A 26,612-nucleotide genomic window follows, 5' to 3' on the forward strand; every position below is an offset into this window, starting at 1 on the left:
CCAATGTTACCACATGTTTTCAAAATTTACACGCCTCGGTAAATGGCACGTAGAAATTACCAAACGCGTAGGTAAAGATAACTAATAGGTAGCTACCTACCCGGTTACCTAGGGCTAGAAATTACGAGCATTAGTATTTATGTGGGCGCTATACCGAAAAAATTGTCATATATTGAAAATTTTCTACGAATAGGTTTTCTACTCGATTTAAGAACTTGACGAAGACCTTTATATAATTAAATAATCTAATAATCATATTTTTTGCGAGGAGATTTTCCACCTACTGAAAATGACAAAAATTAGTAGAAAATAACACGTAATTGTATATTTTTTAACATTCGTGGAGGAGGTATCCGAAGAAGATATAGCCTATTTATGATTTTGATCTAAGTTTGGAAGACATTTTATACAAAGTTTGGACTAAATCAGTTACACCTTTCGAGAGTTCATTCATAACAGGGCAATATAGCGTAAGTGGGACATCGTCTACAAGTGATCAGAGGTAATGAGTCCTAAAGTATCATCTATTCTTCCTTACCCCATGAATTCTTACTGATATCACCCAATAATACAACGAAAATCTTAGAAACAAGAACTGTTAGAAAAATTACTTCCAGATATGAAAATAGGCACGAAAAAGGTGTGGGAATAATAATAGCCAAACGAATGAAAAATGCCCTTATATCATGGTGTCCCGTTAATGACAGGATCATAACTGCCCGATTAAGTAGTGCTATTAAAAAAACTTACATCACAATCATACAATGCTATGCGCCTACGGAGGAAGCCGATGATACCGATAAGGACGTGTTCTATGAGCAATTGACAAAAATATGCAACTCTACAGCCAGAAAAGACGTAATGGTATTAATGGGCGACTTCAATGCGAAAGTAGGGTGCGCGAACATGGGCTGCACCACGTCATGGGTACACATGGGCTAGGCATCAGGAATAACAACGGCGAGCGTTTAGTGAATCTGTGCCAGACATTTGAGTTGATAATAGGTGGAACGATATTCCCACATAAGGATATACACAAGTACACCTGGACCTCCCCTAATGGAAAGACGAGAAACCAAATAGATCACATTTGTATAAGTAAAAGGTGGAGGACAAGCCTGTTAGATGTGCGTACAAAGAGAGGCGCGGACATCGATAGCGACCACGAATTGCTCACTGCAAAAATACAAATTAAACTAAGAGCCCACAGGAACTCGCACAAAAACAAAAAAACTAAACGATGGGACACTGGCAAACTCAAGCGGCCAGAAACATTAACGGAATTCAGCACAAATATGAAAGAACGTATCCTAAATAACATACCAGAAACGTGGGAAGAAACCGGAGCTTTAGTAAACGAAATTGCAATGGAAACACTTGGACCCAGCCAAAAGTGAAACAGAAAACCATGGATAAGCGAAGAAACCTGGATTTTGATAAAACAAAGAAATGAAAAGAAAGCGCGGGTGAACGAGGACAGTTCACAAAAACCTCAATACAACGCGATTGCTAAAGCTGTTAAGCGATCGGCAAGAAAAGACAAGAGAAAGTATATGGAAAATTTGGCAAAAGAACCAGAAACCGCTGCGGGTGCAAACAACACAAGAGAATTGCATCAACTTATAAATAAAATCAACAATAAAAAACAAAATACACATCAACCAGTGCGGGACAGAGATGGAACTCTACTGACAACTCCAGAAGCGCAACTCAACAGATGGAGGGAATATTTTGAAGGACTTACGAATACCGAAGATGCTGACGAACCCACTGCGTTTGAAAATGTTAATGACACAGAAAGAAGCGAGGAAGTCAATGCTGAAGCCCCGACCAAAGAGGAAGTAATGGTAGCTATTGCTAAACTAAAGAAAAATAAAGCAGCGGAGAGGACAACATACCCCCAGAACTACTCTTAGCGGACATTGAAGTGACCGCTAACATCATCCACTCCTACACCTCAAAATTTTGGAGCGAGGAATACGTGGACGCTGCATGGACAAAAGGAATAATTGTCAAAATCCCGAAAAAAGACGACCTTCGTTCTTGCGAAAACTGGAGAGGAATCACACTGCTAAACAGCGTATACAAAGTACTAGCAACAGTAATCCTGACGAGACTAGCTAACGTCGAAGACAAGCTTAGAGATGAGCAGGCTGGTTTTCGCCCACACCGCAGCTGCCTAGACCAATCAAACACGTTAAGAGTAATTATCGAGCAGTCTGTGGAATGGCGGTCACCCTTATACTTGCTCTTCGTCGACTTTAAAAAGGCCTTCGACACTATCAAAAGAGCAGCTATATGGAGATCGCTAGAAAAACGGGGTATTCCGAACAAATTAATAGCAATAATAAAGGCTATGTACGCCAACGCCGACTTACAAGTACTTCATAATGGGACACTAAGTATCCCATTCAAAACAAACGTTGGTGTACGTCAAGGTTGTCCATTATCACCACTACTTTTTGCAATAGTGTTGGATGACATAATGTTAAAGTTGTGCCGGAAGAGGCGAGGCATAACATGGGGTCTGAATAGGCAGCTCGAGGACCTAGCATATGCAGATGATATCTGTCTACTGTCACACAAGGCCTGCGACATGCAGGACAAAATATAGCATTTCCAAATTAAATGAAACCTTTTCCAAATTGAATGAAACCTTTTCCAAATTGAATGAAACCTTTTCCAAATTAAAGGAAACCTTTTCCAAATTAAATGAAACCTTTTCCAAATCAAATGAACCCTTTTCCAAATCAAATGAAACCTTTTCCAAATCAAATGAAACCTTTTCCAAATTGAATGAAACTTTTATTTTTATTGATAGAAAAAAGCCAGAATATTTTGATAAGAGAAAGAAATAAAAAATTATATGGGTTTTCAAAGATTTTGAAATTAAATTGTAATCTTAAGTAATGTCATAAAAGTGTAACTGGCTGCATGTTTTGCTTCCTTGAACTTAAACATTTCATAATTTTTGGGCATCAATTAAGGTTATAGCGAAATCATCCTAAAGAGAGAATTTATGTTGAACAAATTCCTAATAACACTGTGACACAAAATGGTGGTGAAAATCTGGGGCAGAGATAATTCCCTTTGGGGATGAAAGCGCTTGTAGAGTATATTAAGAATCCCGAAGGACAGATGCGCCGTGAGTCGAAGATCCATATTATGGCGTGATAAAGTTTCTGCTGAAGACCATATAAGGCATCTGAAATTAACGTTATATCTTTTTAACTGTTGTTTTAGCTTATTTATGAAATGACTTGTCTTTAGTCAAATCGAATGAAGATTATTTTCGAAGAGCATTTCGGCCTTCTAACTCGCTTTTTTCAATGTTCTTTCCGTCCCTTATTTAAAGAACCGCTATAAAACTACCTCAATATGACGTTTTTCAGCTTCGAAATGTTCTGCAAAAATGTCGCTAAGAAAATTTTAGGTACGGCTCTCATTGACAACTAATCGACAACTAATTTTGTTCACAAAAAGACTATATTTTGTTGTATATTCGTTATTTATTTATTGGTTGTTCGAATATACCGAATATACAAAAACCAAAACATAGTTGTTTCTGAGCCAAAACAGGTTAAATGTCAAAAACGACCGTGAGAACGCGACAAAATCGATTAGTTTCAACCTTTTTTTTGCGACATTTTTGAAGAACATTTCGAAGCTAAAAAATGTAATCAAGTGGTACTTTTGTAGCGGTTCTTAAAATAAGGGACGGAAAAGACATTGAAGGAAGCGAGATAGAAGGTCGAAATGCTCTACGAAAATAATCCTCATTCGAGCTAAAACAACAACTAACAAAGATATAACGTTAATTTCAGATGCATTGTATGGTCTTCAGCAGAAACTTAATCACGCCATAACTCGGTTTAAGTTCAATGAAGCAAAACATGCAGCGAGTTACACTTTTATGTCATTACTTAAGATTAGAATTTAAGTAAAAAATCGTTGAAAACCCATATAATTTTTTATTTCTTTATCTTTTCAAAATATTCTGGCTTTTTTCTTTCAATAAAAATAAAGGTTTCATTCAATTTGGAAAAGGTTTCATTTGATTTGGAAAAGGTTTCATTCAATTTGGAAAAGGTTTCATTTGATTTGGAAAAGGTTTCATTTAATTTGGAAAAGGTTTCATTCAATTTGGAAAAAGTTTCATTCAATTTGGAAAAGGTTTCATTTAATTTGGAAATGCTATAAATGACCTAGTTCGACTAGCAAGAGAAGTTGGACTAGAAATCAACATTAAAAAAACGTATGCAATGCGACTTAACAACCGCAACGACGCACAGAGGACGAAATCATTGATCTAGCGACGCGAAAGTCAAAAAATCAAAGTATAAAATTGGGATATGTTTTCCATTATATCGATTACAGACACTCTGCTGACTAAGATTTTGTTTTTACTTTTTTGTTGTTGTAAATATTCACTCAGTTATTCAGTGTCAAGTGCAAGAAATTTTGACGGATCAGATTCTAATAAAATTGTTGCTAAAAACCTGATCTCATATTTGTTTAATTGTTAAATAAATTCGTAATAAAACTAAACAAATTTTATTTTTTATTGATAGGGGAGGGTTTAAGTTAAATTAAAATAAAATGTTTGGGGCCTGAAGTTGCATAGTTATAAAGCAATAAATTTTCAAAAATTATTATTTTTTGTATGTTTTTAGTGCAATATACTTTTGTTGGATGGAGCGTAACTACAAAGGTCCACCGAGGTTCGGTCCAGTTATTTTTTTAATAATTAAATTGGACTCCCTAGATTCCGAATAACCAAAATTTAGCTGCAAATAGCTGCAAATCTTGCTGATAAATGGTCTTGAAAATAGCTTAAATCCTCAAAATACCCAAAATCTGTCGGTACGGTTATATGGGGGCTATATCAAAATGTAGACCTATGTTCGCAATTTTTGGTGGAGAATTTTTGTGTCCACTGGGAACCCCAAATACCAAATTACACCTAATTTGGTCGGAAAATGTAGCTTTAAATCCCTAAACTACTGAAAGTCGGGAGGTACCTTAAAAGGGGCCTATACCCAAACGTGGACCTATGTTCACAATTTTTGGTGGAAAGGTTTAGTGATCACTAGGAAACCGAAGTACCAAATTACAACTAATTTGGAAGGAAAAGGTCGCTTAAATCCTCAAAATATCGAATATCAGGAGGTACCGTTATATGGGGGCTATACCAAAACATTTGCCTATGTTGTTCATATTTAGTCCATAATTACTCACAGACACAGATTGAGTTTGTGCAAAATTTCAGAAAGATATCTTCATTCGTTTCCAAGTTATTAATTTCGCGCCGCTAGATCAGTGGTTTCGACCACTGTGCGACGATGCGATCAAAATTGACAATCAACCGATTCCTTACGTTGAATCATTCTGCTATTTAGGAAGCATTGTGAACATAGCTGGCAGTATCGATGAAGATGTCTCAAACAGACTTAATAAGGCAAGAAGCGCATTTGGTCGGCTGAGAAAAACGTGGAAAAACACACAGATAACAAGAGCTACGAAGTTGAGAATTTTCAAAGCTTGCGTAAAATCTATATTGTTATATGGCAGCGAAACTTGGTTCTATAACGAGCAAATTATACAGAGACTTCAGACTTTCATCAACAAATGTCTCCGAATCATATGTGGTATATTTTGGCCAAATACTATTTCTAATGAATGCTTATGGAGATTAGCCGATGAAACACCTATTGCAATGCAGATAAAAAGAAAGAAATGGAACTTGATTGGCCACACTTTGAGGAAGACGCATAATACAATCTCGAGAATGGCCCTAGATTGGAATCCGCAGGGCAGTAGAAGACCGGGTCGCCCAAAAATGTCCTGGAGAAGAACAGTACTCAAGGAATTGGCAAATATCGATAAATCATGGGATTATATAAAAACAATTGTGCATAATAGATCATTGTATAAATGTATTGTTGATGCCCTATGTTCCCACGAGGAATAAATAAAGGAAAAAAAAATGAAAATAACTCACAATTGTTTTGTTGACCAGCGTAATCAACAACCCAGCCACAGCAAAAGTTCAGCTAACCATGGTGGCGTATGTAGAAGTAAAACACAACAAGTATACGCTGCAAAGAAAACGTAATGGGCAGACGAACCAGCAAAAAGTTTGCTATACTTTGTCTGAAGATTTGAGTTATGCGATATGGCTGAAATTTGGCTGTTAGTCTTCATTGGGGGTATACAGTTTTCCACGAGAAATGTGTCGATGTAGGTCCACATCTTCATATAGCCCCCATAAAACAATATCTCCCGATTTTTTTATATTTTGAATTTTGTCCCCCCAATATCGCACTCAAATAGTTGAAATTTGGTATTTAGTCTTCGTTGGGGGTATAAAACTTTCCACAAGAAATTTGTCGGTATAAGTCCACGTCTCTCTTAGGATAGTAGGTAGCCTGGAAGAAATCTATAGTCGTAGCCATTCTAAAGAAAGGCTCATCATATAGGGATTCCATGCTTTCAGCTTTTGGGAAACTTTACGAATCCTAAAGGACTGCCAGTTTGGTTTCAGACCGGGTCACTCGACGTCTCGTGCCCTTACGGTCTTTTGCTCTTTTATGATCAAGGGGTTTGATCGGAGATTTGGGACTATAGCTATTAGGCTTGACTTCGCCGAGGCCTTCGACTCAGTGTGGCAAGACGGGATCTTATCTAAACTGAATCAATTTGGTTTTGATGCCCAGACATGTAGATTAGTGGCTAGCTTTCTCAAGGGCAGAAGCTTTAAAGTTAAAGTAGGAGACTGTCTCTCCACTGAAAGACTGTTAGAGCTGGAGTTCCACAGGGCTCTCTTCTGGGTCCCATACTTTACAATATTTTTGTGAGTGACATGCCTGAACCTCCTCAAATAGGGCAGCTACTCATGTGTGCTGACGATGTGATACTGGCGATGTCCGGCCCAAGAACCAAAACTGTGGCTTCTCGCCTTAAGTGTTTGGCTTAAGGATTTACATAGATATGTTTCTAGGTGGGGTCTCAACTGAACGTGGATAAATGTTTAGCCATTGTGTTCAGAGGTAAACCGAAGGTCGTTTTTCCGAATTTTCGGTCTTTTTACCCGATTCTAAAAGTTGGTGGTGAGGTTATCCAACTCAAAGATAAAATCAAGTACTTAAAGGGTGTTTACACTATCTATCAATGTCATATGAGCAGTCACTTCTTTTATCCATTCGACATCCCTTATGTTTGTCAAGGTCCATACCACTCTTTGTTTTTGCGTTCACACTAGCATACAATTTCATATGACCACAAAATATAAATCACGCAAATAACACAATTTATATTGTTAAAAACTTTAATCGCACTCACATTATCGTTATCTTTACCTATTTCCTTCATATGTTGGTAAAATTGTTTTCTTCTAACAATTAATTTCGGAACTGCATACGAAAATAAATGGCGGAATAGAGCGCTCCCTAAATGAAAAATGTACATATGAGTTGCCACATCATTTTGATAGATGAAAATTTTAATAGTGGTCACACTATTGCTCTGTTCCAGAACCTGCAAGAAGCTACTATTTTACCATATGTGTACAACATTCGCAGGTAGCAAATTTGACATCTCATATGACATTCATAGATAGTGTAAACATCCCTTAAGGAGTAGTTTTCTGCGAAAATTTTGAGTTTATGGGGTCGATCATCGATAACAATTATCGTTGAGTGGCGTTGTCAGTTGTCAAAATTGATCCACGTATGGCAACACTCAACTGAAGTTGCGAATCTCAGTTGACGAAGCGGCTGTTTTCCAGCAACCACCAATTTTCAGTTGCAGTGAACATTTTCGAAGAAACAAGAAGTAAAATAGAAGGAAAAATAAACATTTTGTTAACAATTATTGATTCTTTGCATAATTAATTTTGTGTAGGTATCAATATGGTAAAAATAACGACAAAGCAACAGTTCGAAATATTAATTGATAAACTGAGTGAAAATCCAAACTTAGCCCGAGGAGTTCGGGTTTTTGGTGAAACCAAAGCCACAGCGGATGAAGCGTGGAGGTCCATTTCGGACAGTTTAAACAGCCATGGACCTCCAACACGAACACCTGAAGAGTGGCAGAGAGTCTGGATTCACTTTAAAGCAAAGTTGAAGAAGAAAATGGCTTCAACGCCACTTGTGGTGGTCCATCACAAGAAGTGAATTTATCGTCTTTGGAGCAGACAGCAGCAAATCTTTTGCAAATGAATTTGGTGACAAATCCAGTAGGTTGGGACAGCAAATAAAACTTGACGATCCAAAGATTCAATGGCCAGGTTATATTCCAATCTTGGGTTGTTCTCCAAGTTTGCTCGAAAACTCAGCCAAAATATTGTGCAGAATACACAAAAGAGTTATCCAAAGCGCAAATAATTTTTAAAATAGTTTTTTTTTGCGAATAGAGGTCACAAGTTTGAAAAAACACTGATCGATAACATGTTTATCGACCACCCAGTTGAGTTGACATTAATGGTACAACATTTCATCTCAGTCGCGCAGACAACTGACAACGCAACTCAAGTTTAGTGGCAATGCAAGATCGACCCATATAAGACACATAGATTTTATCTTTGAAAGAGCAACAGTTGAGCTGCTATCCATAATTGACACCTAATATTGTGTGTTGCCAGAGGATACAAAAGCATAATTCGGAAAATTTAAATTCTTGGTCCATATTTTCGAAGGAACAACGATGACGCCCCATATGAGCTCTTGTAAAGGATTTTGCTACATTTTCTTTGTAACTTGGAAATTTGGAGCCTCAATGGGTAGAAAAACCTCCACACAGAAAATGATCAATATAAAGTGATTATCATCAGCTATGATATTCTGCTCTTGCATGCTATAAGAAGAGCTAAGTACTTTCATAAATGAAAATAAACTAAGGGGTCGATTACGGATAGCAACTCAACTGAAGTTGCATTACCTGAAGAGAAAGTCCTACAATTAAAATAAGTGAAACGGCAGAATTTTTGTCAAATTCATTCAATATCAGTGTTTTGAACTCTTATCTATTGATTGTAATGAAAAAAAGTATGAATTTCAATACGGAAATGGAGGCTTCTATTAATAAATTTGTTGTCAGCACGCAACTGGAATAGGGTTGCTATGCATAATCGATCCCAAATTGTTCCAAATTACTTCAATACAGTTCGTGGTGGAGGGTACAAAAAGTAGTTGTTTTTAACATAGAAAAAAATTAATTACCTCGCTTAAAGAAAATACCCCTGACGCTCAAAACCAAAATGTTTTAATCTATCTTCCACTTTTTTCAGGTATTATTGCTTCTCTATGAGAAAAACATTGACTTCACTCCCTATGTTGTGGATCTTTTAAATGGTGAACAATATTCCGAATGGTTTCTAAATTTGAATCCCAAAGCTGATGTACCTGTTTTACAGGACGGATCAATTATCGTACCCGATTCCGTACACATTATAAATTATGTAGAGAACAAATTTCATGGAGGTAATAATAAATTGGAAAATAATAATGTTCTTGTAAAGCATATGTACAATTTTTTCTAGGTGAATATAAAAGCTTAAAACCTAAGCGTGGCAATAAATTTGAAGATGAAAAAATTCAATTGTACGATCAAATACTGGGACGTTTACCAGTTGGAGCCCTTAGTTTGGGATCATTTATACATGATGATTTGAAATTGGTACCAAAGCCACCATTTATTGGACCAATACGAAAGACATGTTTGAGTAAGAATATTTGATTTTTATATATAAGCAAGATAAGTCGACTAATAATTTTATTTTATTTCTATTTAGAAAATAATGAAAAAGTTCACGACTTGCTGAAAGAATCGATTGATAAGATCGAGGATCACAAGATGGCCTTACTGCGTAAATTGGATTTGCAAGAACGTAGGAAACGTCTCGTTTACTCCCGCTTGGAATATCAAAAGATCTTGGATGCTGTTCGAAATGTTTTGCGTTTTATTGAAGACGACATGAATGCAAACACTCACCGAGAGTGGCTGATATCCAATGATTTTACTATGATTGATGTTTGCTTTGGTCTACTATTGTTACGTTTATACCAGCTAGGTTTTGAAAACTATTTTTGGTCCTACGGTAAACTGCCACGTATTGAAAGTTACTTTTTGCGTTTCAAAAAACGTCCTTCATATGATAAGTTAATGCCCAGCAATTTTGAAATACTCAAGGATATTTGGCAAATGACTCCATCAAATTATATAATTGGTGCTGGGGCTGGTGTGTTGGGTATGGCGATGTTTGCTGCTTTTGCCCACAAATAAAAAGAACTAGAACATACAATTTCAAATACAAACGTACACAAAGACACACAAAATAAAATACATATAAAGTTATTATTAAAATCGAAACACATATGAACGTGATTTAATTTAAAACCATAAATAAACCAGCCTACAAAAGAAATTAAAAAATAAAATTAAACTATGACAAAGGTACACAAATGAAAACATATTTAAATATAGAAATGATTAAAATAAATTAAAAATACAATAACAATTATAATGGTTACTACACTTTGAAATATTGCACTAGATTGTTACGTTTTTGTTGCCTTACAGATAAGACACATCCCACAGCAGCCAAATACATACATATGTCATGATAAAGATTTTTTGAAATTTTTTATCATTTAAGTGATAAAAAAGGGAGACAAACTCTTAACTTTATTTTTGTATCAAAAAGATAGCTTCTAGCACCATTTATACAATTCCTACATTGTATCATTGTTTGAATTCGAAATTTGAGAATTATTATTTCCTGCTTTCGGACTTGTTGTGTACAGTGGCATTCCCATAAATTTGGGAATTTGATTCGCCGTACTACCACCACCATTTCCACTTCTTAGGCCGCTACTTGTTGTTGGTTTTGTTATACTATTTGTACGCTTAAAAACAAAGGCATCTTTATTTTCACGTTGATAAAAGAAATCACCACTTCCAGCTGGATCGGGTAAGACAAGAGTTGAACGATACCAGAAACGATATGTAAAATACCATGTAAATATGGCAATAATGCCACTAATGAATTTCTCAATCATGCGATGATAATACAACATAGTGCCCACCAACATTACATCCCAAAGCAGTTGCAAGGCAGACATGCCAATGAAAAGTAAACGAATAACAGGTGTCAAACGTTCATATAGAAATTTTAAATTTTTCATTTGTTCATCACTTAAATTACGCAAAGGATTTGTACTGGATTGTTCGGACATTGAACGATCGTGGAGTTCATTACGTAGATGTTCTTTAATCGATTCCCACTTTACAATTGGTCTAGCTTCTTCAATCAGCACCAGGCTAGAGTGTATCAATATGAACGCATGTCCAGATATGTCGAAACCGCTCCATAAATGTCCCGCTTTGAGACAGGTGGATTTCGTTTGGAAACCTAAAACAAAAGAATACATTTTTTAACATATGAGTATATTTTTAATAATAAACGTTAAATTTAATTTCAGTAGGTTTTGGGTGCTATAGATAGTGGTTTGATTATAAGGGACAGAATATCAAAATTCCCACACCTTAAAATACTAATGGTGATGGGAAATAGGTAAATATCTATTAATATGTGTAAATTAGGTGAAAAAGGTTGAATACCAAGGAATTTTCCCAAAGAACACATACATATGTTCCCATAAACATCCCAAAGGGGAAACGGGAGACTTCTATCATATCAATTAGTGCATTCCGATTAGTATTCGCTTAATGATATGGGACCTTCTTTTAATCGCCGAGTCTGAACGGCGTGTCTAAAGATACCAATTCGAAATAAGTTTTTTAATGGCTGAAATACCCAGGAAATGCCGCCAAAATTACGTGAGAAGTATTTTGGCTACCGTTAAAAAGGTGATGATGCCTGTTCCCCAAAATATGGGTATAAATTAGAAAAGCAATGATGGCCTTCGATTTTACATTTCAACATATTTCAGTAATATGGGGGATCTCTAATTCTATTTTAGCCCTGGAATTTGGAATAGTACCGCACCAATTGTAGCGTTAACGAAGAGAGAATTTCTCTTCAACTTTCTAGAAGGCACAAGAGAGGTGTTCTTTGCATATCAAAGAGTGCCCCAAAACCTATATTTAGTTCAATGAGCAGTGCAGAGCTCGAATGGTGTGACGGACGTAGTACAAAACCACTTTATGAAATTACGCTGAGGCGGTTTAATGGAATTATTATCTAGTCGGAGAATCGAACTTACAACATCCTATATTTATGACGGCGTATACTAACCAGCATTGTAGCAACCCAACCAACTATGGAAAAAGCGAACAGGAATATGAAGAAAATTGGAAGTCAGGATAGTCGGTGAACACAAACGGAAAAAGTGGTTGGCTAGAGTATCTGAAATGCTGCGATATTGGAACTGGTTGTAGTAAATTGCGACCACTAATTAAAGCGTTATCGAAAAAGGATGAGAGCACTCCTACCATGTTTATGTTGTGGTTGTGATTCGTAGAGTGGTCCGCTTTATTCTAGCCGGCAATTTATTTTCGAGGCGAGGAGGGACCAGTTTACGATCTGGGGAAAAAGGATGAGAGCACTCCTACCATGTTTAAGTTGTGGTTGTGATTCGTAGAGTGGTCCGCTTTATTCTAGTCAACAATTTATTTTCGAGGCGAGGAGGAACCAACCACCACAGTTTACGATCTGTGATGTTGTTTATGCTGTCCGAGACGCAAAATCATCCTGATGAAATTTCAATGGTAATGCTAAATCATTTTTAATCATTGGCATTGCACGAAGAATTGAAAGATAAATTTTCACATATAATAGAGCGTATACGGGCGATAATAAATTAATTCATTTATTCTTTACATTATTTAGATTAGATAAGATTGTATAATAAGAAATATCCACATAAACAGATGGACAACTATGACAAAAATGACCAAGGGATAGATTTTAATAAAAAAAAAAACTAGCTACCATATTCTACCATATCGGATTTCGTCGTAAAAGTATATAAAATGAAAAATTTAATAAGAATTCCTCGTCCAACATTAGGTGGATCATTGGGTTATGATAGTTCCATCCCGGTTATAATATCCCTTAAAAACAGACTTTCCCTTAAAATACTACAAGAGTTAGAGGCGGTGTGCAATTCAGAAATATCTAAGCGGCGTTTCCAACTTAATAAAAAATTTCCTCCTTATATTTATTAACACTTTTATAGCGAACTATAAGGTTATAACAACATATACTTACTTCTTACAGTACACCTTCCATATGATGTTTCGATTACATTAAACAACTTTGTCCAGAAGAACCAAAAGAATGTGGCTATGACGATGCGTGGGGCATGATGACGCAATAATTTCTTCATATCACCACAGCATAGAGTATACGAAGTCATAAATAGAAATGGTACCGTAAACAATAGAGTCCAGCCCCAACCAACTTTTACAAAGTACACATTAAAGAGATTATCTGAACGAGCAAAATATGTCTTGGGAAATGGTATAAAATCTCCAATCAAAGAAATAAGAAACAAACTACCCAAATAAAGGGCCACCTTTAAATTCGTATCGAAGAATATGGTCTTTTTGCAAACGTGCATGATCATCATAACAAAAATTTCCCGCATACTTGTTGGTGCAGCTGTAGGTCTTGTTCCTTTTGCTTCCGACCGTAGAACATCTGGTCCGCCAGGTCGGAAGTTCATATTAGGTTGCGGACGTATTGGTCGACGTTTTGTTGCCATTTTACTATGTTTTAAGCTCTTCTTTTTGGTGGTGGTGTTCCTATTACTGGTTGCAAGATTTCGACAATTTAATTTGGCCACAGCAACAATTTAGTTCATTAAAAAGTGAAAGTGACATTTATTGATGTATAAGATGATCGTTTTGTGTCAAAGTTCACACAAAATAGATGAACAAATGTTTTCGTTTATTTCGTTAGCAACTAATCCAGTTCGTTGAATATTTCTTTACATTTTTCATTCGAGGTCGATATTAATTGAAATTTATGCTTTTATTTCACACAATTGCTGTTTTATTTAGAGTCAATGAAATTTTCAAATTTTATTATGAAAAAATTCCGAAATAAGCTACAACATATGGCCCGTTAAAAATAAATATCATTTCACCTGCATTTTTTTATTTTGGGAATTTCGTCTGTCATTTTGTGGGTAATTTTGTGAGTAGGGTTACCAGGGTATTTATCTGAGTATTGATAATTTCCCAACAATAGGTGTGTATCATTGTACAATAATAGATTCGTTCCCGTACTTTTTAATAGTAAAACTCGTAAAGAACCTAAGTAATTGTACCATGGCCACACCCATGGTACAATTAGAAAGGTAGATGCCTCAGCCCAGCTGATCGAATCTAAAACGTCAAAAAACTAGGAATTCGCCATGAAAAATCAAAACAAAAAACCACATGATTCGGTAAGTAAGAGATAGCATGTCTACACTTTATAGACAAACACAAGCGATAAAAAAGACAACAAGAGGCCCTTTGGCGAAAATGTTGACAGTTTACATTACAAACAAAGTTGCTTTGTTGTAGCAATTCGCCGATGCATCACCTTTGTAATTGTACCATGCTTTTTTTGTAATGTAAAATGCATGGTACAATAACTTAGGTAGAAACATCGGCGAATTGCTACAACAAAGCAACTTTTTTGTAATGTAAACTGTCAAAATTTTCGCCAAATGGTTTCTTGTTGTCTTTTTTTATCGCTTGTGTTTGTACAGTGAAGTGAACACATGCTATCTCTTACTTACCGAATCATATGGTTTTTTGTTTTGATTTTTCATAGCGAATTCCTAGTTTTTTGACGTTTTAGATTCGATCAGCTGGGCTGAGGCATCTACCTAAGTAATTGTACCATGTACCATGGTAAATGGTCTGTTCCTTTACTTTTGAAAATGGTAAAACCGGCAAAAGTAGCAAAAGTTATGAACTGCTCTCATATGAATTGTATGATGTCAGAAGTAAAGGAACGCTTTTCGAGTAAAAAGTGGTAAAACTTGAAGATTCTTGCACGTAAAGGAACAGGGCATGGTACAATAAGAAAGGTAGATGCTTCGGCGAATTGCTACAACAAAGCAACTTTTTTTGTAATGCAAACTGTCAAAATTTTCGCCAAATGGTCTATTGTTGTCTCTTTTTATCGCTTGTGTTTGTCTACAAAGTGTAGGCATGCTATCTCTTTCTTACCGAATCATATGGTTTTTTGTTTTGATTTTTCATGGCGAATTCCTAATTTTTTGACGTTTTAGATTCGATCAGCTGGACTGAGGCATCTACCTTTCTAATTGTACCATGAATTTTTCCCAGCAACATTTAGCAAGTTCAATCAGCTGTTTTTTAATTACCTGCTAATGGTCTGCTGCTCAATGTTTATCTTATTTTTGTGGAAATATACTATAAATATTACAATTCAGCTATATTTATTGAATATTTTATTAATATATTAATTATTTTTTATATATTTTGCTTAAAATTGAAGAACTTTTTCATTGCTTTGGAGTTAGTGTTTCTTTCATGCATTGGCGCCAATGTTTTTGTTTCGGTCATCAACTGTTATCTTGCTAAAGTTTACTAAATGCTGTCTTTTTACTTTTTTCTCTATTTTCTATCAAAGAGTAAAGTCTCTCTTACTCTCTGAAAACATGTTACTGAATAATTATTACTGAAAAAGTAAAAAGACACAACTATTGTGAATCTATGGCCTGTTCCCGTACTTTATAAAGTGGTAAAAGTCGTAAAAGTTGTAAAAGTCGTAAACGATTTTCATATAAATTTTGTGTACGGGAACGCAAAATGTGTAAAGGCCTGCGTACATAAGCTGCTTTGCCTGATTGCCTTGCTTACCTGCTTCATTTCTGACGTAATAAAAATAATAGAATAAAGACGAAATTTCGAACTGGGTTGCCATCAGTTGGAAATTGGGTCGGCCTTCTTTGTTCTTTTATTTTTTATTGAAGCAGCAAAGCAAGGCAATCAGGCAAAGCAGCTTATGTACGCAGGCCTTTAAAGTGGTAAAAATTGTAAAAACTTTTTAGTTCTGGAACATAGCTCTAATCAGCTGGGACTTGCTTTTACCTGTATTATTGTACCATGCATGCAGACGTTAGAAATTTGGTGGGCTTATAAATCCCTAAACCAACAGCTGTTTATCATTTCGATTTTTAAAGCTCTTGGAGGTTATTTAATAAATGTTGTTTTATTGTCAACATAAATTTCATCACTATCTGGAAGTAAAAATTAAGAATAAAATTAAATAAAATATGTTGGCGCTTCGTACTACAATGCGCTGCAATGCAGCAGCATCAAAGCTGACTCGTAACACCACAACCACGTTTAAGTTCATTCAATTTAACGCATCCAAATCATTGGCTAGTGTTGCGGTTCGAAATGCAGCAACATTTCAAATACAATCTCAGCCAGCGTTACTAAATGGTCAATTGGTCCATAGAAGACAGTATGCTACAAATCCAAAGAAGGACGAAGTCGATACAGAAGCCTTGCAACGTGTTTACTACGGATCACTGGCTCCGAGAATGAAAGCAGTCAAAATTTTTTCCTTAACCACAAGTTTAGCCGGTCTAGCAGCCCAGCCAATCTTATTGGAACAGGGTATGAAGATGGGTGGTACTGGAATGGCTGTGTTCCTCTGTGGATTTGCTGGATTTTTCACCTTTGTTACACCCTTCATGTTGCATTTCATAACTAAAAAATACGTCACAGAGATACACTATAATCCACAGACGGATGAATATGTAGCCACAACAATTTCTATAATTTTGCAAAAAATTAAGGTATAGTAGTTTGCTATTTATAAAAATAGAACTTATATTAATGTCTCTTAACTTTCTAGACCAAATTTAGACCTAGCGATGTCAAAGTGCCAGAAGTTCCTGGAATGTTCACATCATTCTTAGTGGACGGTAGACCGCTCTTTGTGGATCCAGCTTTGTTCGATGATCCAGAACATTATGTGCGCATTATGGGATATGATAAACCTATTGATTTTAAATTAGAAACGACAAATATTACAAAAGACATTGAGAATAGGAAAGAAAAGAAATAAATGATGAATGAAAATAAAATATCGTTTTAGTTCTGGGCGTTGTTTATTGTTCCAGTAGAAGCTTTTGGACATTAAAAATTTTACTTGACACATCAAGTCATATTTATATAAGGTAGATACATGAATTACAACAACTAACAAATTTATAAAAAACAACATTGTTCTTGAAAATTAAATGTCAAAGAAAATATTGAATAATAGGATCTTTCTAAAATTTTTTTTCAGGAAAAACATAAATACATTTTGAAAATCCTCTAAAATAGAACAAATTTGAATCAAAATGTAAATATGAAGCATTCAGAACTGTCGTAGGTCATTTTTATTACACGTTTAGTATGAAAAGAAGTATGTATTTTATGGTATCAAATTTCGAAGATTCAAATTGAGTAGACCCTATTACATTTAGGAAACCAAATTTACAAAAAAAAAAAAAATTAAAATACAGCTGATTGTCACTTCTACCTTCTATAAATGTTCCTTGTGGTTCCTTGGACACCATGGTACAAATACACAGGTAGCCGCATCGGCAATTGTTAGTTACTCTTATGTTACACGCTAAAACTTTCATACGAAACTTTCCCATTATTTTGGCGTTCTGAGGTCGAGTTCCCCATTACAGTAATTTCATAAAATTACTTTTGTATGGAACTCGTTCTATGAACGCCAAAATAATGGGAAAGTTTCGTATGAAAGTTTCAGCGTGTAACATAAGAGTTACATAAGGTGTCAAAAATTGACATCAATTCAATGCAGTTGACACATTTACTCTGTTCCAGAACCAGCAAGAAGCTACTAATTTCTACTACGATAACATTTTTTCCTTTATGTTATCGGAAAAAATAGTAAAAACTAGTAGATTCTTGCAGTTCTGGAACAGACCAATTATGTTACCATCAGCTGGCATGATAATGCTACCTGTATTATTGTACCGTGCTGGACACAGACAAAATTTATCGAAAAAATAAATTGACATGTCTTAAATTTTTTTGAAAGCACAACAATTTTCAAAATAGAGGAGAATGATGAATGAAAGGTAATGAACTAAACGTTTTTTATAGGTGCAGGTGGAAAAGGTTGTATTTCCATTCTAATTCCATTCACACTTCTTGTCCATTAGTTCAAAATCGCGTAAAAAAATCGAAACAAAAAGGAAACCAATCACTGAAAGTCTGTATACACAAATATTAGTCGTGTTCCTTTACGTGCCTGGGGTTACCAGTTTTTACCACTTTTTAACCGCAAAGTGCTCCCTTACTTTCAAAAGCATACAATTTATATGATAGCAGTTCACCACTTTTACCATTTCTTGCCACTGTTACCATTTTTAAAAGTAAAGGAACAGACCAATTGTTTTAACATGTACAACGATATTCGGTTTTTTTATTTACCAATAATAGCTCTGTTCCTCTACGTGCAAGAATCTTCAAGTTTTACAACTTTTTACTCGAAAAGCGTTCCTTTACTTCAGACACCATACAATTCATATTGAAGCAGATTGCAACTTTTGCTACTTTTGCCAGTTTTACCACTTTCAAAAGTAAAGGAACATACCAAATATCTCAGTATTTTAAACGCCTGTTACTAGGCGTTTACACTAGACAGTTTGTCTTCAAATGCAACTCTGATTTACTAACACATACATACATTTGCCTTTTGTCTCCCAGCTATCCATCATTTTTTCACAGACAGCCGGGTTAACAAATCTTTGACATTTTTGTAAAAAAGAAGTGATATGATAATTGAAATGTGTTGAAAACAAAAGAACATGAACAAAAACAAAATATGTGAACGGAAAACATGAAGAAATCGATGATTTTCATTCATAACTTTACAACTGTTTTTGCAGTTGTCTGGACTCCTACGTCACAGAGGCAAGTTTTTGGGTTTTTGACAATCAGTACATGAAGTCAACTGTCCTGTCTTTTGTAAACGCAGGGGTTAGACTATGAACTTATACTATGATTTAAACTGTCAATCTCATACAATATACATCAAATAAAATCCAGTGGATTTAGAACTACGATTTATTTGACGTATATACTATGGAATTGACATTAGAAATCGAGTGGATTTATAAGTCTAAACGTACTATTAGAAGCCCATACCCCTTAAACCAAATACATACATAATAAAATGTTGGTCCTGTGGCTATTAAAAACTGTATATAACATGGTTCCACGGCAACGCTATAAGCGAGAATATTAACGCAAAGTTTGTTAATGGGTACTTTACACGATGTGTTTTTTACATATGAGTTGTCATTTCTCCTATACAAAATATATATGCAAAGTGACAGCTCATATGTAAAAAACATATCGTGTAAAGTACCCATAAGCCTGTTTTCTATGCGTCAAAATATTCGGGTTTTTTAACTTTTGTTAAATAGGTATTTTGCCAAAAAACAGATCATTACCGACCTTCTTCTGCAATTTTAGTATAAATTTTAATAACTGCGAACGGAATCATTGTTCCTGTTTGTAAAAATATTATATTTTATAGCAAATTATTAAAATTTAGCGCTAATTAATTATCACTCTATATATAGACTAATATCTATATATCGTCACCATAAATGCCCGAAGACGTAACCGACATGAAAATCGAAATTCGTTTTCTAACGTAATCTGATACATAAAGCTAAAACACATGCTCTGGCAAAATTTCAAGCTTCTACGTTCAAAAACAACGATGCTATTCAAGAAATGGTATTTCGGAAAATGGGATAATATTGCAGATTTTGTTGTAATGGAGGATCTCAAAACTAAGAACTTCAGCGGTTTTGGTTTCACTACTAATTCCCCTTCGTATATGATCGATAATATCCCATATAATCGCCATCATAAGATTAATATTCCATAAAACAGTGACGTAGGGGATGGAAGATACCAAGGAACGGTCCTGACCGGTTTTAACATGGCAAAGCCCAGGATTTATCTTGGTCCCTCTTTCATCTCAAGTGGACACTGACCTCCCCGTGGTGTCACCTGGGGAACTGCCTTTAACACCCGTTAAAGGTAGTGAGCTAAAATGTGCCGCGCGTTCCCCCATAGGAACGTTAAAAACTTGGGTTTGGGCGTCGGGTTAGTAACCCTCCCCTAGAAAAAAACAGCCTACTATGAAAAAACGAAAGAAAAGAAAAACAAACCCCTCTAAAGTTGACGAACCCCGCAAACGTTTTAAGGACCATGATCTGCGAATCTGCACCTGGAATGTTCGCACTCTTTATAGAGAAGGTGCAGTCTTCGCATTGGCAGACGTACTTGAAAAGTACAAGGCCGATATTACTGCCATACAGGAAATACGATGGATTGTGAAAGGCGTCACAACAACACCTAAAGGTGACGCACTGTATTATAGCTGCCATGACGTAAAGCATGAGTTTGGTTGCGGATTCGTAGTCAGTCGGAGACTAAAACATCTGGTATCCAGCTTCACCCCAGTGAATGAAAGACTTGCTGCAATTCGAATAAAAGCTAAATTCTTCAACATCAGCTTTATTTGCGCTCATGCTCCCACTGAAGAAAAGGACGAACAGACCAAAGATATATTTTACGAGCGCTTAGAAGAAACATATGACCGTTGCCCTGCCCATGACATTAAAATCATTCTAGGCGATTTTAATGCCAAAATTGGAAAGGAGAATATCTTTGGCCCAACAGTCGGGAAATTCAGTCTCCACAGTGAAACATCTCACAATGGTATGAGGCTGATAGACTTTGCAGCTGCAAAAAACATGGTAGTTAGCAGTACCAGATTTAATCATCTCGATATTCATAAGGGCACCTGGCTGTCCCCAGATCAAAGAACAAGTAATCAAATTGATCATATTGTGATAGATGGAAGACATTCATCCAGCGTGTTGGATATACGATCGTTCCGAGGCGCAAACATTGATTCGGACCACTATCTTGTTGCAGCAAAGGTACGTACCCGTCTAAACGTTGCAAATAAAGCACGAACAGACACAACGCGGAAGTTGGACCTCGATAGGCTGCAAACACAACAGATAGCCACAGCATATTCCACTCAACTAGCCCAATTGCTTAACGCGAGCACTCCTTGTCCCGATAACATAACAACACAATGGCAAAATATTGCCCACTCCATGCAAACAGCCGCAAAATCCATACTTGGATTCCAGAGACCTCCACAAAGGAATTCATGGTATGACCAGGAGTGTCGTGCTGCTACCGAAGATAAAAATGCGGCATATAGAGCTACTTTACAATCAGTAGCAACGCGTAGCGCACGAGAGAGATATCGGGAGAAAAGGAGAGAAGAGAAACGTCTTTTCCGCAAGAAAAAGAGAGAAATGGAAAAGCGGGAGTGTGAAAAAATCGAGATGTACAGGAGCCAGAATGAAGTCCGAAAATTCTACCAAAGAGTGAAGCATCAAACAGATGGCTTTGGTACAGGCACATCCTCCTGTAGAGACCAGCAAGGTAATCTGGTAACAGATACAGATAGCGTGCTCAGGATATGGAAGGAACATTTCTCCAATCTGCTGGTATCCAATAGTGGCGAAGACGATGATACCGCAGATCCAATTCCAGAAGATGGTATAGAATGTATACCACCCGGCCAAGATGAGGTAAAAACAGCAATCAACCGGCTGAAGAATAATAAAGCAGCAGGAGCCGATGGCTTACCAGCCGAGCTGTTTAAAACCGGAGGCGACGCGCTGATAAGGTGTATGCATCAGCTAGTTAGCACCATCTGGCAGGAAGAACGCGTACCCGACGATTGGAACCTGAGCATCCTATGTCCCGTCCACAAAAAAGGAGATAAGACTGTATGCTCCAACTATAGGGGCATAAGTCTACTCCCTATAAGATAGTGTCAGGGATACTGTGCGAACGAATAAAGCCTATGGTCAACGAGATAATTGGACCATACCAATGTGGCTTTAGACCTGGCAAGTCCACCATTGACCAGATATTTACCCTGCGGCAAATCCTAGAGAAGACCCAAGAGATGCAGATCGACACATTTCATCTTTTTGTCGATTATAAAGCAGCATTCGACAGTCCCCTCCGATCAAAGTTATTCAATGCAATGTCTGAATTTGGTATTCCCGCAAAGCTCATCCGGCTTTGTAAGATGACTCTAACTGATACTAGGTCCTCAGTTAAAATTGGAAAGAACCTCTCCGAAGAATTTTGTACCAAAAGAGGTTTCAGACAAGGAGACAGCCTTTCGTGTGACCTATTCAACATTTTGCTGGAAAAGGTAATACGAGTTGCAAATGTCAAAAGAAATGACACAATTTACACCAATAGCCACATGTTACTTGCCTATGCTGATGACATAGACATCATGGGACGATCAGTAAAGGAAGTAACTTATACCTTTAGGAAGGTCGAAGCAGAATCTGCGAAAGTGGGTCTGGCGGTAAACGGCGAAAAGACCAATTTGATGGTGTCGACGCGCAAAGCGTCCATAGAGCTCGGACCAACCGTAGAAGTTGGTACCTACAATTTTGAGGTAGTTAAAGACTTCGTCTACCTCGGCAATGCCATAAACACAACAAACAACATCAGTTGTGAAATAAGAAGAAGAATTGTATTGGCCAACAGATGCTACTATGGATTAAGTAAGCAATTTAAAAACAAAGCCACATCTCTTCAAACAAAAATAACACTATACAAAACGCTGATACTACCCGTGCTAATGCATGGCTCCGAAGCATGGGTACTTGCGCAAGCAGATAAGGCAGTGCTTGGTGTGTTTGAGAGGAAAATTCTTCGAAAGATCTACGGGCCGATTTGCGTTGACGGTGAATATCGACGTCGTATGAACCACGAGCTATATAAGCTATACAAAGACATGCATATAGTTAAACGTACCGAGATGCAACGATTGCGTTGGCTAGGCCATATCATGAGAATGAGCGATGATGAACCCGCTAAAAAGGCGTATGAATACATGCCACATGGCGGTGCACGCAGAATCGGCAGGCCTAAGCTTCGATGGAGCACACAAGTGGATGAAGAAATGGAAAGGCGCGGTATTCCAAAAAGTCAAGCGAAAAACAGAGAGGAATGGAGATCTTTTCTTAGTTCAGTCTATGGAACAAATGTTCTGTAATGGGCCAACTAAGTAAGTAAGTAAGTAAAACAGTTTTTAATTTTATACCGTTTTTTGCTTCTCCTGTAAAGTTTTGGTTTTGTTGGTTACGTCTTTGGGCATTGACGGTGACGATATGTATATAAAAGAGCTTATGGGTACTTTACACGATATGTTTTTTACATATGAGTTGTCACTTTGCATATACATTTTGTATGGGAGAAGTGACAACCCATATGTAAAAAACATATCGTGTAAAGTACCCATTAGTGATAAGTGAGTGAGTGAGTGACATGTATATCATCGCCCAGACGAAACCGCTGAAGCTAGAAAGCTGAAATTTTGACTGTGGGTTGCTGTCGGTGTGTAGGGGTGAGATAAGGCTGGGTTTTTGGAAATTCGACCTAGAAGGGTACGAAAAGTACTAAAAGGTACTAAATATGGTACCCTTTGTATTAGGCAAACGGGAAGAGCTAGAATTCTGAAATTTGGAATGAGGGTAACTGATGGAGAGTTAGAAAGGTGTACCAAAGGGTTTTTGGTAATTCGACATCTAAGTGTACGAAAAGTACTAAATTTAGTACCAATTGTATATTTTGAACGGATTAAGCTAGAAACTTGGAATTTGGTATGGAAATGAAGGTTGGGAAGTGGTGTTTATAAAAGGAAATGGTTTGTGAAATTCTTACTCATGTGTGCGAAAAGTACTAAATGGCACTAAAATTTGGTACAATTTGGATTTGGGTGAAAGGATATAGCTGGAAACCTGAAATTTGGAATTAATACTGACGGAGTATAGGATTGAGATATGGGGGTAGTATTGGAAATTCGTACTTATGGTTACGGAAAGTACTAAATGGTACTAAGTTTGGTACAATTTGGATTTGGGTGAACAGATAGAGCTGGAATCCTGAAGTTTTGAATTAAGATTACTTATGAAGTGTAGGATTGAGGTAGTTATGGAAATTCGTACTTATGGGTACGGAAAGTACTAAATTGTACTAAATTTTGTATAATTTGGATTTCGGTGAAAGGATAGAGCTGGAAACCTGAAATTTGGAATTAAGATTACAGACGGAGTATAGGATTGAGATATGGGGGTAGTTTTGGAAATTCGTACTTATGTGTACGACAAGTTCTAAATGGTACTAAATTTTGTACAACTTGGATTTGGGTAAACGGATAGAGATGGAAACTTGAAATTTGGAATTAAGATAACTGTTGAAGTGTACGATATACGATACGATATATGGGGTAGTTTTAGTACTTATGTTTACGAAAAGTACTAAATGGTACTAAATTTGGTACAATTTGGATTTGGGTGAACGGATAGGACTAGAAACCTGAAATTTGGAATTAAGATTACTGAAGGAGTATAGGATTGCGATATGGGATAGTCTTCGTACTTATGGTTGCGGAAAGTACTAAATGGTACTAAGTTTGGTAAAATTTGGATTTGGGTGAACAGATAGAGCTGGAATCCTGAAGTTTGGAATTAAGATTACTTATGGAGTGTAGGATTGAAGTAGTTATGGAAATTCGTAGTTATGGGTACGGGAAGTACTAAATGGTACTAAATTTTTCTACAATTTAGATTTGGATGAACGGATACAGCTGGAATCCTGACATTTTGAGTTAAGGTTACTGTTGGAGTGTAGGATTAAGGAAGTTTTGGAAATTCGTACTTATGGGTACGGAAAGTACTAAATGGTACTAAATTTTGTACAATTTGGATTTCGGTGAAAGGATAGAGCTGGAAACCTGAAATTTGGAATTAAGATTACTGACGGAGTATAGGATTGAGATATGGGGGTAGTTTTGGAAATTCGTACTTATGGTTACGGAAAGTACTAAATGGTACTAAGTTTGGTACAATTTGGATTTGGGTGAACAGATAGAGCTGGAATCCTGAAGTTTGGAATTAAGATTACTTATGGAGTGTAGGATTGAAGTAGTTATGGAAATTCGTAGTTATGGGTACGGGAAGTACTAAATGGTACTAAATTTGGTATTATTGGATTTGGGTGAAGAGATAGAGCTGGAATGCTGAAATTTATAATTATGATTACTAACGGAGTGCAGAATTGAGGTAGTTTTGGAAATTCGTACTTATTGGTACGGAAAGTACTAAATGGTACTAATTTTTTCTATAATTTAGATTTGGATGAACGGATACAGCTGGAATCCTGAAATTTTGAGTTAAGTTTACTGTTGGAGTGTAGGATTAAGGAAGTTTTGGAAATTCGTACTTATGGGTACGAAAAGTACTAAACTTGGTACAATGTGGAGTTGGGTGAACGGATGGCGCTGGAATCCTGATATTTAAAATAAAGATTGCTGTTGGAGTGTAGGTTTAAGTTGGTTTTGGAAATTCATACTTATGGGTACGGAAAGTACTAAATGGTACTAAATATGGTATAATTTGAATTTGGGTGAACGGAGAGAGCTGGAGTCCTGAAATTTGGAATTTAGATTACACTTGGAACTTATGTATATGAAAAATACTAAATGGTACTTAATTTGGTACATTTTAGATTTGGGCGAACGGATAGAGGTGGAACCCTGCAAATCGGAATTACTGTTGGGGATAGTTATTGAAATTCGTGCTTTCACACGAAAAGTATTAATGGTATTATTAATAGAGGTGGAATTCGGAAATTTGGTATTATAGCCACTGTTGGTGTGTAAGGTTGAGATATGGATGTGGTTGTGGATATACGTACAATAAGTGTACGAAAATTACTAAATGGCACAGAATTTGGTTCAAATTGTTAATGTGTAAAGGGGTAGAGCTGAAATTGTAAAATTCGGTATTAGTATAGCAGTTGGCGTTTAGAGAGGGGATATAGAGGAATTTTTGGAAATTCGAACTTATCTATGTATATGAAAAATACTAAATCGCGGTTGGCATATAGTTTTGATATAAGGAAGTAATTTTTGAAACTAATACATATTATAAGTACTAAATATGGTACCAGTTCGGTGTTGCATGATGGGATATAGGTGGAATTTCGAATTGTTGTATGAGGGTTTGTTATGGTGTTTAGATGAGGATTATTTGATATGCATACAAATTCTGAAATTAGGCTGAGAGTTGGCGATTTATTGAGAAATACCAAATGTACTAAATTGTATTAAATTTGACGTTGGGTGCAGCAATGAAGCTGGAATTATATAATTAGTGTGTGAAAAGTTTAAAATTGCGATAAATTTTGTATTGGGCTAAGGAATATTATTTAATTGTCAGGTTCATTGTTAGAGGTGGTCGTACAATAAGTGTACTAGATGTATTAAATAATACTAAATTTTTAAACACTGGTATTGAGTGAATCGTTAAATGAAATTTGTTATGAGAATCACTGTTGAGATTGGTTCAGAATGTTTATTAAAATCCGCCTTTAAATGTATGAAAGGTTTCTACATGTAATACCATTGGCATTGTGTGAACAAGTAGAGCTAAAACTGAAAAATTTGAGCT

At 36.2% G+C, this 26,612-nt stretch overlaps 3 protein-coding genes across 4 annotated transcripts in view; 2 read left to right on the plus strand and 1 right to left on the minus strand.

Annotated features, from left to right (window-relative positions):
- The window catches only part of Gdap1 (ganglioside induced differentiation associated protein 1), a 30,082-nt gene extending 19,563 nt beyond the window's left edge, over positions 1 to 10,519 (plus strand). For both annotated transcript variants that reach the window (XM_073984680.1, XM_073984679.1), the window contains 3 exons: positions 9,290 to 9,482; positions 9,542 to 9,724; positions 9,794 to 10,519. In XM_073984680.1, the coding sequence (XP_073840781.1) occupies positions 9,290 to 9,482; positions 9,542 to 9,724; positions 9,794 to 10,284 (867 nt within the window). In that variant the 3' untranslated portion in view covers positions 10,285 to 10,519. The remainder of the gene's footprint in view (positions 1 to 9,289; positions 9,483 to 9,541; positions 9,725 to 9,793) is intronic.
- Fitm (acyl-coenzyme A diphosphatase Fitm) lies at positions 10,354 to 14,154 on the minus strand. The gene is made up of 2 exons (XM_073984678.1): positions 13,235 to 14,154; positions 10,354 to 11,413 (listed from the first exon to the last, which is right to left on the minus strand). Exons 1-2 carry the CDS (start codon positions 13,728 to 13,730, stop codon positions 10,734 to 10,736), a joined length of 1,176 nt encoding a protein of 391 aa, XP_073840779.1. The 5' UTR covers positions 13,731 to 14,154; the 3' UTR covers positions 10,354 to 10,733.
- A 1,999-nt stretch (positions 14,155 to 16,153) lies between these two features.
- LOC141401341 (transmembrane protein 70 homolog, mitochondrial) lies at positions 16,154 to 17,087 on the plus strand. The gene is made up of 2 exons (XM_073981499.1): positions 16,154 to 16,796; positions 16,856 to 17,087. The coding sequence occupies exons 1-2, from the start codon at positions 16,266 to 16,268 to the stop codon at positions 17,066 to 17,068; spliced, it is 744 nt and encodes a 247-aa protein (XP_073837600.1). The 5' UTR covers positions 16,154 to 16,265; the 3' UTR covers positions 17,069 to 17,087.
- Positions 17,088 to 26,612: the final 9,525 nt, after the last annotated feature.

Source organism: Musca autumnalis, unplaced genomic scaffold (genome assembly GCF_047663935.1).
Source record: "Musca autumnalis isolate F117 unplaced genomic scaffold, ASM4766393v1 scaffold_4, whole genome shotgun sequence".
In the NCBI taxonomy this organism is placed as follows: Eukaryota; Metazoa; Arthropoda; class Insecta; order Diptera; family Muscidae; genus Musca; species Musca autumnalis.